Here is a 12,110-nt window from a genome sequence, read left to right on the forward strand (position 1 = left end):
CAGATTAGAACCTCAGTGCTTTTGCTTAACCCCTTAACTCCCAAGATTTCATTGGTAATTCTCCTTACTGTCTGCCATATAGTTCTCGTGATGATAGTCTAGAGAATTTGGTACTGGATCAAATAAAATCCCCTAGTTGACATTTTTCTTTATTCTCGTCAATTGTCTGCTTCATATTGTATTAATATTATAAGGAGAAATTCAGTCTTGGTCACTCATGGGAGTTATGGCGTTACCCCTGTTCCCAGTGTATCTCCTTTCACCTCTCTCGCTTCAGGGGGCGTGAAGAAGAGATAACCTGGTATCGAATTCGTTCGCCAAGAAACCCTCTGAAACTCGGCGGAGAACACTTTTTAAGACTATAGCTGTGAATATATCAGATAGAGGTAACTAATGACAAATTAAGAGTAATTTGATCATTTCGTTACCGTTTGGAATAAAAGACCAACAAACAATACCAACATCCCTTGAGCACACCTTGTGCCATGGTTCTGTTTATATAACCTTATATCACGTGACGTTCCCCTCGTCAAAGCTAATGTGAATTTCGTCAGTTGTCCTACATTATTTTGAAATATAAACAGACCTGGCGGCAAAAGTAAAATTCTTCATTTTAATCTCATTTCTCTGCCAATCTATTCTTATTCAGTTCATCTAAAAAATCAAAACATTCGTTGTCCATGTGCGAGTCTTAGGCCTATCCCGGGACGAAGTTGGTGATTAAGAGGGCATCGGAGTATCTGAAAGAAATGCGATCTTCTGGGTTGTCCGGTGACTGAATCCTTCCTGGAGGTTTATGCTAGCGACAAAGGAAACGGTGTGAAAAGTCAGTGAGACAAGAAAAACGTTACAAAAAAAATAGAAATTTTGTAAAGAGTACACAGGCCACTTTCTGTTGCTTGCTAAGAGAATCCGTCTAAGCAACTTTTAAAAACAATATAAAGAAGAGACAATAAAGTGTTACAAAACATCCTTTACCAGGCGCAATCCTGATGAAAAAGGTATTGAAAAAATTGTAGCACTGAATATTTTGCTCAGCAAGTTTAGAATGCGCCTGCAACATAATTTCCCCACCAAGAGGGTCTCATTGGAGTTAACCGTAAGCCGTAAAACGCTCTCAAAAAAGGTAGCCATGAGGCGTAAAAATTAAAAACTGTAACTGTTAGCCGTTAAAGTCTTTGAGACGTGGGGAATTTACGCCTCGAATCTTCGTTCCGGGGAGGGGTGAGGTGAGGGCTATCCCTTTGTGCTCCTTCATCTGGTGCCAGTTGAATGTCAGGATAATGACCATAGAAAAGGATTTCAGATATGACCCACAAAAAAACAGCAACCCCACCTGGGGTCACGTAAAAAGTCTAAGCATTTAGAACTCGCATGAAAATATACATATGTACTTTTCAAGTCGGAACCCTGAGGAGTAAAAATCGTTTTCCATCCTAAAAATCACATCCTCCATCTTAACTGAAACTCACCTTTCATTTAAATTGCTTTCTTAGTCCCTCTCCTGATTTCACCTGCATAATTTTGAATCCTCGGCTGGAACCTTCAAGACCAACAGCGACGAGACGTCTGGGAGGAGAAGTTGTTACACTCCATACAATACTTTCCATTGCAATCACACTCAGCAGTTGACCAGACTTGAGATTAAACATTCGAAGAGTATAATTGGTTGATATGAGATACTCCTCATCACTGAGAAATGCGCATTCAACTCGAGGATAACTTCTGTTGTCATACGCAGGTAACATGCGGACTGCTTTTCCAGAAACTGCATCAAAGACAAAAACGGCTCCATCAAATTTATAACCACGTACGGCTCTGCCCAAAATCACAAACAACCGTTCGGATGGGGAAAAAGTACCATGGTAATGGAAGAAGAACAAGGCACAAGGAGACGACGTTTGCCAGAGTACACATTCGCCACAAAGTAACTGCAGTGAGTTTTTATCGGCGAGTCTTACCACCTGACCTTTACTATTGTAAGCAACAAATTTACCTTTTCCACCACAGGTCATTGGCGCAATATCCTCCTCTGTCGTATCCAAAATGCTCTCTATCTTTCCGCTGAGCTTTTCCAAGGCAACTCGTTCTTCTGTCACATGGAATGCACGCCTAATAAACCCTACATTAGTCCATCTTTGGACACACTCAGACAACTCGGCATTCCACAGTTCAAGAACGCCATCCGAGGCTGTGAGTAAAACACCTTTCCTTACAACAACTAGAGTACAGTTGTCCCCAAAACCAGCATGGACGCTTTTCTCGGCTTTTAACTTTAAATTCAAAACGTCCCACGCCAGAAGGGTTCGTGTTTTTCCAGTAGGATGGGTGACTGTATAAAGAGTGTTTCCATCAACTGAAAATACCACTTTCTCCATGGCAGTCTGAGAAACTGCATATCTGTATTTAGTTCGTTCCTCGATGCTCAACATTTCAATAACATCACTAACAGGTGAACCCCTTAACAGGCACTGTTCATTGAGCACCAACGCAAACTCCGTGAACCAATCGGCTGGGCATTTCTCAAACGGATACCACATAGAATCCCCAAGCGCGAAACCAGACTCGGCACACGATTCGTATTCCCAGGGGTCATAGGAAACTTTGTCGGGTACAATATCTAACGACATAGTACCAGTGTCGTTTACTTTCACCTCTAGACACAAAAGATGGTGTTTCAGATACGGTTGAACGGAAAAGTGTGCTCCGAAAAGGTAACGACAGTCTTGGGAGAACTTTATCATTCCCCTCTTGTGCGAGGTATGTGTCTTTACCAGAAGATTAAACCCATTCAGAGTATCAACCAAACTTATACATCCCATAGAATCAGAAATTGCCAACAGATTCCCATCTCGAGACCAAGCAAAAGATAAGACATCATCGGTGCCAATGAAACGACTGGTTTCCGATCCATCAATGAGACTCCACATAATTACACATTTAGGGTTGCCAGGACAATCAGTTAGTATTGCCGTTCTCCCTGAAGACACGGAACAAACTGAGAAGGAACACTTACTTGAGGGAAAAAGTGGTTTGAGGATTCCGTCGAAAGAATAGGCATAACTAAGAATTCCTGCTAATACAAGTTGCTCAGTAGGATGAAACAACACAGAACGGTAAAATGATAAGCAGCCAGATGCTTCAGGTGAAATCGATCTAAAGGCGTTTGAAAGATACACATAGTCTAAGGGTTCTTGAACAGGCTGAGAACGAGTCCATAAGAGCTTACCAGTTTCTAGTGACCAAAGGTGAATCGTGTCATCTTTACACTGACAAACCATTAAATCTAGCTGAGGTGAAACGTCTAAACAAGTTACCTCGGTTGAACATTGAAATCTGGCTTGAACAAGCTCTTCTTGATCGTTCTTATGCAAATATTCCATGTATGAGAATTCCGGAAATTTAGTCTCCAAAAGGTTTAATGCTTCATACGATAATGTACGTCCTCCGTCATTCAACAGGATTTGAAACAGGGCCTGAGGAAATTCTGTTAACATACTGTTATGTTTCCGTAATTGTAATAACAAACTTTTGAGTTCTTTCATTCTATGGCACTTGTCAAACGAATCTCTATTCATGAAATGCTGTCGCTTCAGAACGCGAACAATATCTTCCGAGGCCGCAGAGGAGTTGACACTCAGCTTTGCGTACACCATTTCCAAGTCCAACACATACTTTGTTACAACTTCTTCGAGGCTACATTCTCTTGCATCCTCACTCAATTCAAACATATGTGTAACGCCATGTTGTAACGCATACTTTGCTGTGTCACTGAAATGTGCACTGCGGACACCTTTTCGCTTCAGCTCATCAAGTTCATCAATGCAAAGTTGGGCAAGAATATTGTGACATTCTGTTTTGACCAAAGTAAAATTGTGATGCCCATAGCATGAGCTGTCAATCAACCAATCTTTGATGGACTTGTGAAAAAAGTGGATGCACTCATTTTCAATGGGAAGAAGGTTCGAGATACATGTAATAGCTTTTCTTAGCTTCCGTTGATTAGCCGACGATGAATTCCCCGCTGACAGCAATAATTTTGATACAAAGCCTAGGGGCAAAGGTTCGCGCGCAGCCGCGACAGCGCACAGGAAATTCAGGAATTGGTCTTCTGTGATCTTCAACTGTTCACGTAAATCTTTCTCCAAACGCTCAAAATAGCATTGGTAAACAGACGAAATGTCTACTGGCATGGTGCTTTGCATCAGCTCATGTGTCATTGGGACATTGTTATTTAGAAAATCAACCAGGTAGTGAGCATAAAGCATGATCCCCTCCGACTTTGCAACTAGTTCTTTTAGCAGGATTTCCCGATTTCCATATTGCGACAAGTGAGTTAGCTTTTTTTCGAAGCAATGGTGGATATCACTCAAGTTCTCTTCGTTACTTGGCTCCAAGTGCAAGGGCTGCAAACACTTCAGCCTGTCTGCGATGTTTAATTCAGGTCGCGTTGTTATTAGAAATCTGATCCAAAGAGGGAGCTTCTTAAAGTAATTGGCAATCACGTCTAAAAGGTCATTGCGTCCTTGGCATTCACTTTCATCCAATCCATCCATTACCATGAGATAGGTTAAATCAGGGTCGTTCAAGCCGCAAAGAGGTTCCTCAAACAGCAATTCGAACAAATCTCTCACTTCCATACTGTTGATCTCATTACCCACATTTCTCGACAGCTTGTCGACGAGAGCAGCCTTGTATTCTGGCAGAGAATCAGACAGCTGACAGGCTAAGGACTGTAACATCACCTTCGGATTCCTTCGGCGCTCCATGTTATGCTTACAAAAATGGCTTCCTAACAATCTTCCAGCTTTTAGCATCTTTTCGCACAAGACAGCGGATATTACAGACTTTCCCATTCCGGCATTTCCACTGATTACCATCACACGATTCGAACATTCCTTATCACCTAACCAGCTCTCAACTTCGGCAAAGATCGACAAACGAGTCCCGTTCAAATATCTGTTTGCATGGTGCCTTACATCATGCAAAGTGTCGACCTTTGCGAGTCTCCTTAGAATTTCATCATCACATTGCTTCTTTCTTTCGCCTTTCAAGTCATCAATATTCTGCTGGAATTCTTTTTTCAAAGTCTTCAACCTTTCGTATACCTCGTCCACCTTTAATTGTGTATCTTGAATTGCATTGCTGTCTTCAAGTTGAGTTCGACGAGCTTCGTCGAGCTTTGCTTTGCTATCTTGAAGAGTTCGGTGATCTTCCAGCTGGGTCTGGCGTATGTATTCCAACCTGGAATTATTTTTCTGTACAGCTTCGTGATCTTGTAGCTGGGTCTTATGTACGTCACTGACTATTTTGTATACCTTGGTCTGGACACGACGGATTTCTTTTAGCTGTGATTTTATATCTTCCTCAGAATCAGCCCACTCAAGCAACGCATCTAAGAACTCTTGCTCTCCACAATGCTCAGCCTTCAATCTATCGATTTCTGCCTGCTGTAAGCCAAGAGCAACAAGGACAGCACTGATCTCCTGCCACAGAGATGAGAAAGTTGGATCAGCAATACCTGTTGTGGTAACATGGCCATACAATTCATTGCGGTAAAACTTTATGCGAGCAAGATTTGCTTCAAGGGAGTTGTCACTTGGAATTGGTTTAGTGTGCCACCCAGAGAGGGGTGGGGAGAGACCACAAATGTTGGTTAAGAGAAGGAATAAAAGAGTGATATCAAATGTTTGGGAGTCTGGAGGAGCACCGCTTGGAGGAAACAATAAATCCCACTGTGATCTGTGTAAAATTCGTTTCCTTAAGAGAGTATTCAGAGTTGAATAGTTTGCAGTAAAAGAAGCCGAAAGACTTGCTGGAGGATGACAGCTATCGAAAATACATCTCAGGACTGTTGTTCCACCATCGATGAGAAGTCTGCTGAGCTTGGCTCCATTTGTCTTCTCTACCGAACTGGTTAGAGGTGAAGGAGTAGCTGATGCCATCTTATGCGGAAAACAAAGATTGAGTCATGAAGTGTCCATCAAGTCTCAGTCATGACGGCTTACTCTGAGTTCATCTGGAAAAAACAAAAGTCATTTTTTCACAACCTTGTCCTTAATTTCAAAGACGTGTATTAGATTTCTTCCAAATTCAGGCTTAAAAACCTGGCTGAAGCCAGTCTACCATAGCATTGTGAAAATAGTTTATTGCCCTCGTGATCTCCTTGAACACAAATATATACACAGTGCATGTGACTCTACACAAGGTGGTCACATGACGAAAAAAGAGTTGTACAAGGCCTCACTTTCAAAACGAGACCAACTGCAAAAAACTTTGTGAAAATGAGTTTTGTTTGCACGATTACAAAAACCCACTTTTATATCAAAGGTCCACACTTGACCTCCTTTTAATGTGTAGGCTGAAAAATAAATACAAGGCCCTCACCAAGGTCAGGATAATCCTACAGTAGATCAATTATGAATTGCTGCTTCTTGGCAAGTTGTGGGCTTTAAGACAATCATAGATCTTATTTTTTAATATGATAGCATGAATGAGTCATCTAACCAGTTATAAGAAAAGACCTTCCCATAACAAAACATGAAAAAAAGAAATTAAAAGCAGATTCTGAGAAATAAGCCTTGCTCATGAGAAAAAGAGTACTTTTGGGAAAATAAAATTACCTAAGAAACAATTAATCACTGCAAAACCTTCTCAAAATTTCTCAAGGCTCAAGGTCCAGTTTCTTATGTTTAGTACACGTTCTTATTTTCCCAAAATTAACAGAGTAAAACTAGGGCTGAAAAATTCACAAAATCTGTAGCATTTAGTCAGTCACATCCTAGTAATGGACCATGGGGGCACAGCTGCTGCAGCCAGTTGGGTCAGCTAAGAACACTAAAAGAACAGAGAATATGACATTTGAAGGTTATGCCCAGAAGATAATTGAAATTACATCTATGGTAAAATGCATGATAAATATTTATCATTGGGATAATAAATTTAAACATTTTATTGGAAACCACTGTCATGCTGTCACACTTGTCAGTCTTGTATTCATGTAACACATGTTGGCTACACAGCCAAGTTTACATATATTGTCTGTAAATAAATCTCTGTTGAGATTTCTTCATGTCAAACTCATATTTTGGACATGGAACGACACAATATGCTACAAATAGTGTAATGGCTCAAACAAGTTCATGGCTAATTTACAGTCACCACCCAAAATTGTTATCCTTTGTATTCTCAAAACTGCATCCAAGCATAAGCCTATTTATATTTTACTGCCTGCTTATTCTGTGCTCCAGGAACACTAAACACCACAACAGACAGAGGCTTGTTTTGGGACCAGACAGTTTATTAAATGTATATAGCAATGTATCCTATTGAAATAACACAGTAGACTATTACATAAAAGATATTTGACAAATACACTGGCTAGACCAACAGTCCAGCAATTAAGAATAAATTACAAACATAAACAAGATTAAGAGACAATCAAAACTTTCAATGGTGTGGGCAGGACAGAAACTAAAACTTTCTTAGAGGCTAGAAATAAACTTTTTGCTGGCTTGCCTGCTTGATTACTGATAGCACATGCACAGATATCTAAGCACTAATATACTAGAGTAGTTTTGCAATCAAAATGCATTAGCATGGTGGATAGGCTCTATTTAAGTCTTAAATTGAAGACTTGTATGCTGAACAAATTGCTCAATCTTTAAAAAAAGGGGAAAATACTAAATATATATATCTTGCCTGTACCCAGTCCAGGCCTCTCAGTTATCTATGTTTAGATTCATATTTAATAGAGGTTACTTAATATTCACATAAATGAAACAATCATAACACTTTTTCCCTAAAATTGAAAGAGAGAGACTGAATAAATTGAAACAAATTTTAATTGATAAAAATTTATCATATATCCTGCAGTGAAAACATGCATCATGAAGCTATTATTAGGGCTGGCTATTAATTTAAGTCATGAGAAAATAGAAGAAATGAATAACTCTAACAGAGTTTGAATGAAAAATTTGAATGAAAGTAGTTAATAGAAGAGGATTCAAAACTTCAAAGTTTCTCATTTTCATTGAGGAGCAGAATATTAAAGATTTCTTATGATACACTTTGAGGTTTATTGTTTATGTTTTTTATGGTTGGTTCTGGTTAAATTTCTGGCCCTAAAACCACAGTTAACCTTTAACTCCTAGGAGTGATCATGACATTAACATCAAAATTATTATATAGCAGACAGTAAAGAGGATTACTGATGAGACCATGGGAGTGAAAGGGTTAAGATTTTCTTAGTTTGGCATTACTGTTAGGAAATTCAGTTGCCCTTGCAATTTTTGAGGGAGTTTTGGATCATTAAGTGGTGGATTATGGCATATGAATTGAGGTTTTATTATTTTTTATTTTTTAATATTACAGGTACTCTGTGGAACCTGTCTTAAGAGGTCAACCAAAATTAAGCAGTCATGGCAGTCATACCCAAAAATAGTCGGAAATGACACTCTCAAAGGTGAATGGTACAGTTGCTACTCACTTCTGAACTATAGCCAATCAGTGAATGCAAAAAGCACTTTTCACTTGTGTGGTAGATACTTAACTCTAATATTGCTCTTTGTAGCCCTACCACTCTGGCCAATGATAAAATATATTTTCTCCCAACCAGCACTTAATTGAGATAAGGGATTGTGGCAACTGTTTTATTCAATATAATCAATAGAATACTGAAATATCAGTTTGAGAAATTGAGCTGCCACGAATGAGAGAGGACGAAAAAGCTGGCAGGTGTATGTAGCTGGAAATAATATTCAAGCACATCTGTCTCATGTTGTCATTGCATGAATATATTTACTAGTAAGGATTCGCTTGAAAGTAAATTAAAACTGTTAACGTTGTTGCGTTTGGTAAACAAAGATTGCGCGCAGTTTGAATTAAAAAATTACTGATCCTGCTCTAATCGAGCAATTCTCGTCTCCAGTGTGGTTTTGGAAGCACTTCAAAGAAACTATGACAGATGCTAGTTCTTCTGCTTTTTCCTACTTTCAATGAACAACCCCGTACAGAGGACGCACGTAAACACACGACTGCAGCGAGTTCAGACAATCCTTTTCAAGCCTTTTTTTTCAGTTAAATGCTAAAAATTTCCATGGTCCCCTAATGCAATCGCTCTATCAAACAAAAACATTGTCGCGGAAAAAAAGTACTGAACAGATGTACCCGTGCATGACCCAAGCTACGCCACAGGAGTCATCAACGCCGAATGCGGTTTATACGGTATGTGCAAATAAACGCTTGAAAATGCGGTTACATTTATGCAAGTGGACAGAGTACACGTAATTCTTTGTAAACGAACCTCATTGACGACAGCGGATCCTTCGCTCTTCAGCCGAAAACAACGGTAACCCACAGGAAGTTATAAAGATAGCCTCATCTTGCAGATAAGCAATATCAAAAACATCATTGAAGCGCACGGCGTGTGCCCGTGGGAGTCTGGAACGGACTTGTTTGGTATCGTCACGAAACATTGCGTGACGAGACCTAAGGAGACTGGGAAAATATCAAAACCAGGAGCCTCCTGCCAACACCAACTAGTTTAAGCAACTTTCCCTGAGGGATTGTGGAATCACAAGGTGATTACTTGAGCTGGGCTAACCGAAACGTGAAATAAGCAACAATTTATCAGCCTTGGGCTCAGCGAGATACCGGTATTGCAACGTTGAGATCTCGAGTGAACAATCATTTTTAATTCGTGAATTGCGTGCATGCGCAAGAGCGAGTTGTAGATGTGATGTGGAGAATGGCACTCGCTCGCTCGATTGGTCGATTCCTGTAAACCTTTTTTCAATTTTAGGCTTTTGAGTGCATTTGATAGTATTTGGTGCGTAATAAACAAACGAAATGGCGACCTTTGTTGCTAAATGCAGGGACCGCGCAGAGGGAGGGGCTGAGGGGGCTTTAGCCCCCCCCCCCACTTTTTTGCAAGAATAAAAATAAATTAAACAAAAACTAATTTAACAAAAAAATTTTCCTTCACGCATTCTTCTTTAGCCCCCCCCCACTCGAAAACTTGCTGCGCGGTCCCCGAAATAATAGTGGTGGGGTGAAAAAGAAGCCAATGATAATCTTAAAAGAGTTTATTTTTTTTCGTTTAAGTTTCAACACGCGGCGCCAGCGTCTGGCAGGCGTGAGAGGATTCACACTGAAATAAGAGAACAACCTTCGTTTTTCATATAATTGTAATTTAAAATCTTTGAACTTGAAAATAATCCGAAGATTCATTAAAAATATCACTTACTCCGATGCGGAGTTTACAGGTGTTCAAAGGCTTTTTCTGTTATGGCGTGAGATTGGGGACAAAATCGATCATTACATTTCCTATCGTGTGGTTTTTCTGTGTGAAGCAACAAAAGGTGCCGGCGACTGACGAAATTACAGGTTAACACGAAACTCAAATAACACCTAAACAAACAATTTTGGCCACCTATTTTCAGTGAATTTTTAAAGAACGATTTTCTTTTAAGTTTCAAGACAATTTGAAGATTCAAAACAAATATTACGTACTAAAATGCGAAGTTATACACCACAAAATTGATAAATAGGCCTGAAATTAAATTCTATCTTCTTCTCGATTATACGTTGCCTAGCACGTGACCAAAATCTACCCAGGCGGAAATCCAAAATGACGGTGGCAGTCTGGGCTTAGTTATATCACTCGTTCCCTTATGTCTCATTTGATAAAGAGGGAATCATTAATTTTTTCATTAAGACAGTATTGCCTTGATTTTCCAATATTTACAATGATAGACAATAAATTTCACTTTTCACCCACATTTACTTCCAATCTTTTCTTTTGAACCAGAAACAAAAACGATATATATTTAAAACACATGACATCATTCACCCTTGTCAAATGTCATAGCATGGATCGTTTCAATTGTAATGCCTTCTTATCCCAACGTTACTTTGTTTCTTTGCTACATTAGCGAACACTGAACTACTGCTCGTACTCTGAATATGACAATCAGCCACAAAATTCCCTAAACCAGATAACATTAAAGATAATCCAAAAATCATGTAAGTCATCTGTCAATTTACGAGTTTGCTCACAGAGCACTTTGATTTCGTATATTTTCTTCTCACGGCCATTCCAGCTTGCTAGTACGTCTATGTAGTCACTTTCTTGCAAACATTTTAAGCTCATTCCACATGCAGTAGCAACAGCACAGCCTTAAAAAATTTTAGCTTTAGTAAAACCTGGCGATACTTTAGAAGCCACGCCCTCCTTTTTACGTATCTGTTAATATTCCTCCTCAGTATTAGAGATGGAAATAGAGGGAAAATCTTGGACTAGCGAGGCTCCCATGTAGCTTTGAATTAGGTCGTTTGGAAAGCTAATATGTTGGTCTATAACAGGGAATATGCGAACCTATGTAATGCATTTTATAAACGTTGAAAACCAAATTGACATGTTTTGGGCAAGCAGCTTTAATTACAGAGTTAAATACCCTTAGCCCCTGAGAACGATTGGAATGTAATTTCTCATCAATCCTTTACACCCAAACATCAGTATGCATATTGTCCATACTGTTCTCTATACATTTCCTGAAGCGCTGACATGGAGTATTTGTTTTAAAATCAAGAGCTTTATTAGTTGGTGATCATTTCCCTAATTCTCGTAACCTTTACGTTTGATTCAGGGGTGATATTGTAAGGAGAAATTAGAAGCAGATAACTCTTGCGGATTAAAGAGTTAAAAATTTACCCCTTAACATAGAATAAAGGAAATGATCACTAAGGAAGCTCTTGATTGTTAAACAAATTCTCCTTATCAGTACCTCAGGAAATAAATAGTGAACATTATGGAGAATATAAATTCTGATGTTAGGGTGTCCTCCTGTCAGTGCCCCAAGCCATGGATTGTGTGGTGACGCCCTTAGATATCAGGTTCTTTCTTATTGTAGAAGACGCTGATGACGTAAAACAATAAATAACAAAAAGAAAAAAAACCCAAAAGAACAAGGAAACCAGTAAAAGCAATAGGTTGTTATTGCGATGTTCTATTGTGAAGTGTCCTGTTTCTTCTCCATCACGAAGGCGCAGCATTTCACGAGGTTATTCAAATTAGGAATGGGTGAAGATTTTTCTACTCTTAATTTATC

At 39.3% G+C, this 12,110-nt stretch overlaps 1 protein-coding gene across 1 annotated transcript; it reads right to left on the reverse strand.

Moving 5' to 3' along the window:
• Positions 1 to 624: 624 nt before the first annotated feature.
• Positions 625 to 9,416, reverse strand: LOC131793521 (uncharacterized). The gene is made up of 3 exons (XM_066173240.1): positions 9,305 to 9,416; positions 1,473 to 6,019; positions 625 to 799 (listed from the first exon to the last, which is right to left on the reverse strand). Exon 2 carries the CDS (start codon positions 5,943 to 5,945, stop codon positions 1,476 to 1,478), a length of 4,470 nt encoding a protein of 1,489 aa, XP_066029337.1. The 5' UTR covers positions 5,946 to 6,019; positions 9,305 to 9,416; the 3' UTR covers positions 625 to 799; positions 1,473 to 1,475.
• Positions 9,417 to 12,110: the final 2,694 nt, after the last annotated feature.

This window comes from Pocillopora verrucosa, chromosome 10 (assembly GCF_036669915.1).
Source record: "Pocillopora verrucosa isolate sample1 chromosome 10, ASM3666991v2, whole genome shotgun sequence".
NCBI lineage: Eukaryota > Metazoa > Cnidaria > Anthozoa > Scleractinia > Pocilloporidae > Pocillopora > Pocillopora verrucosa.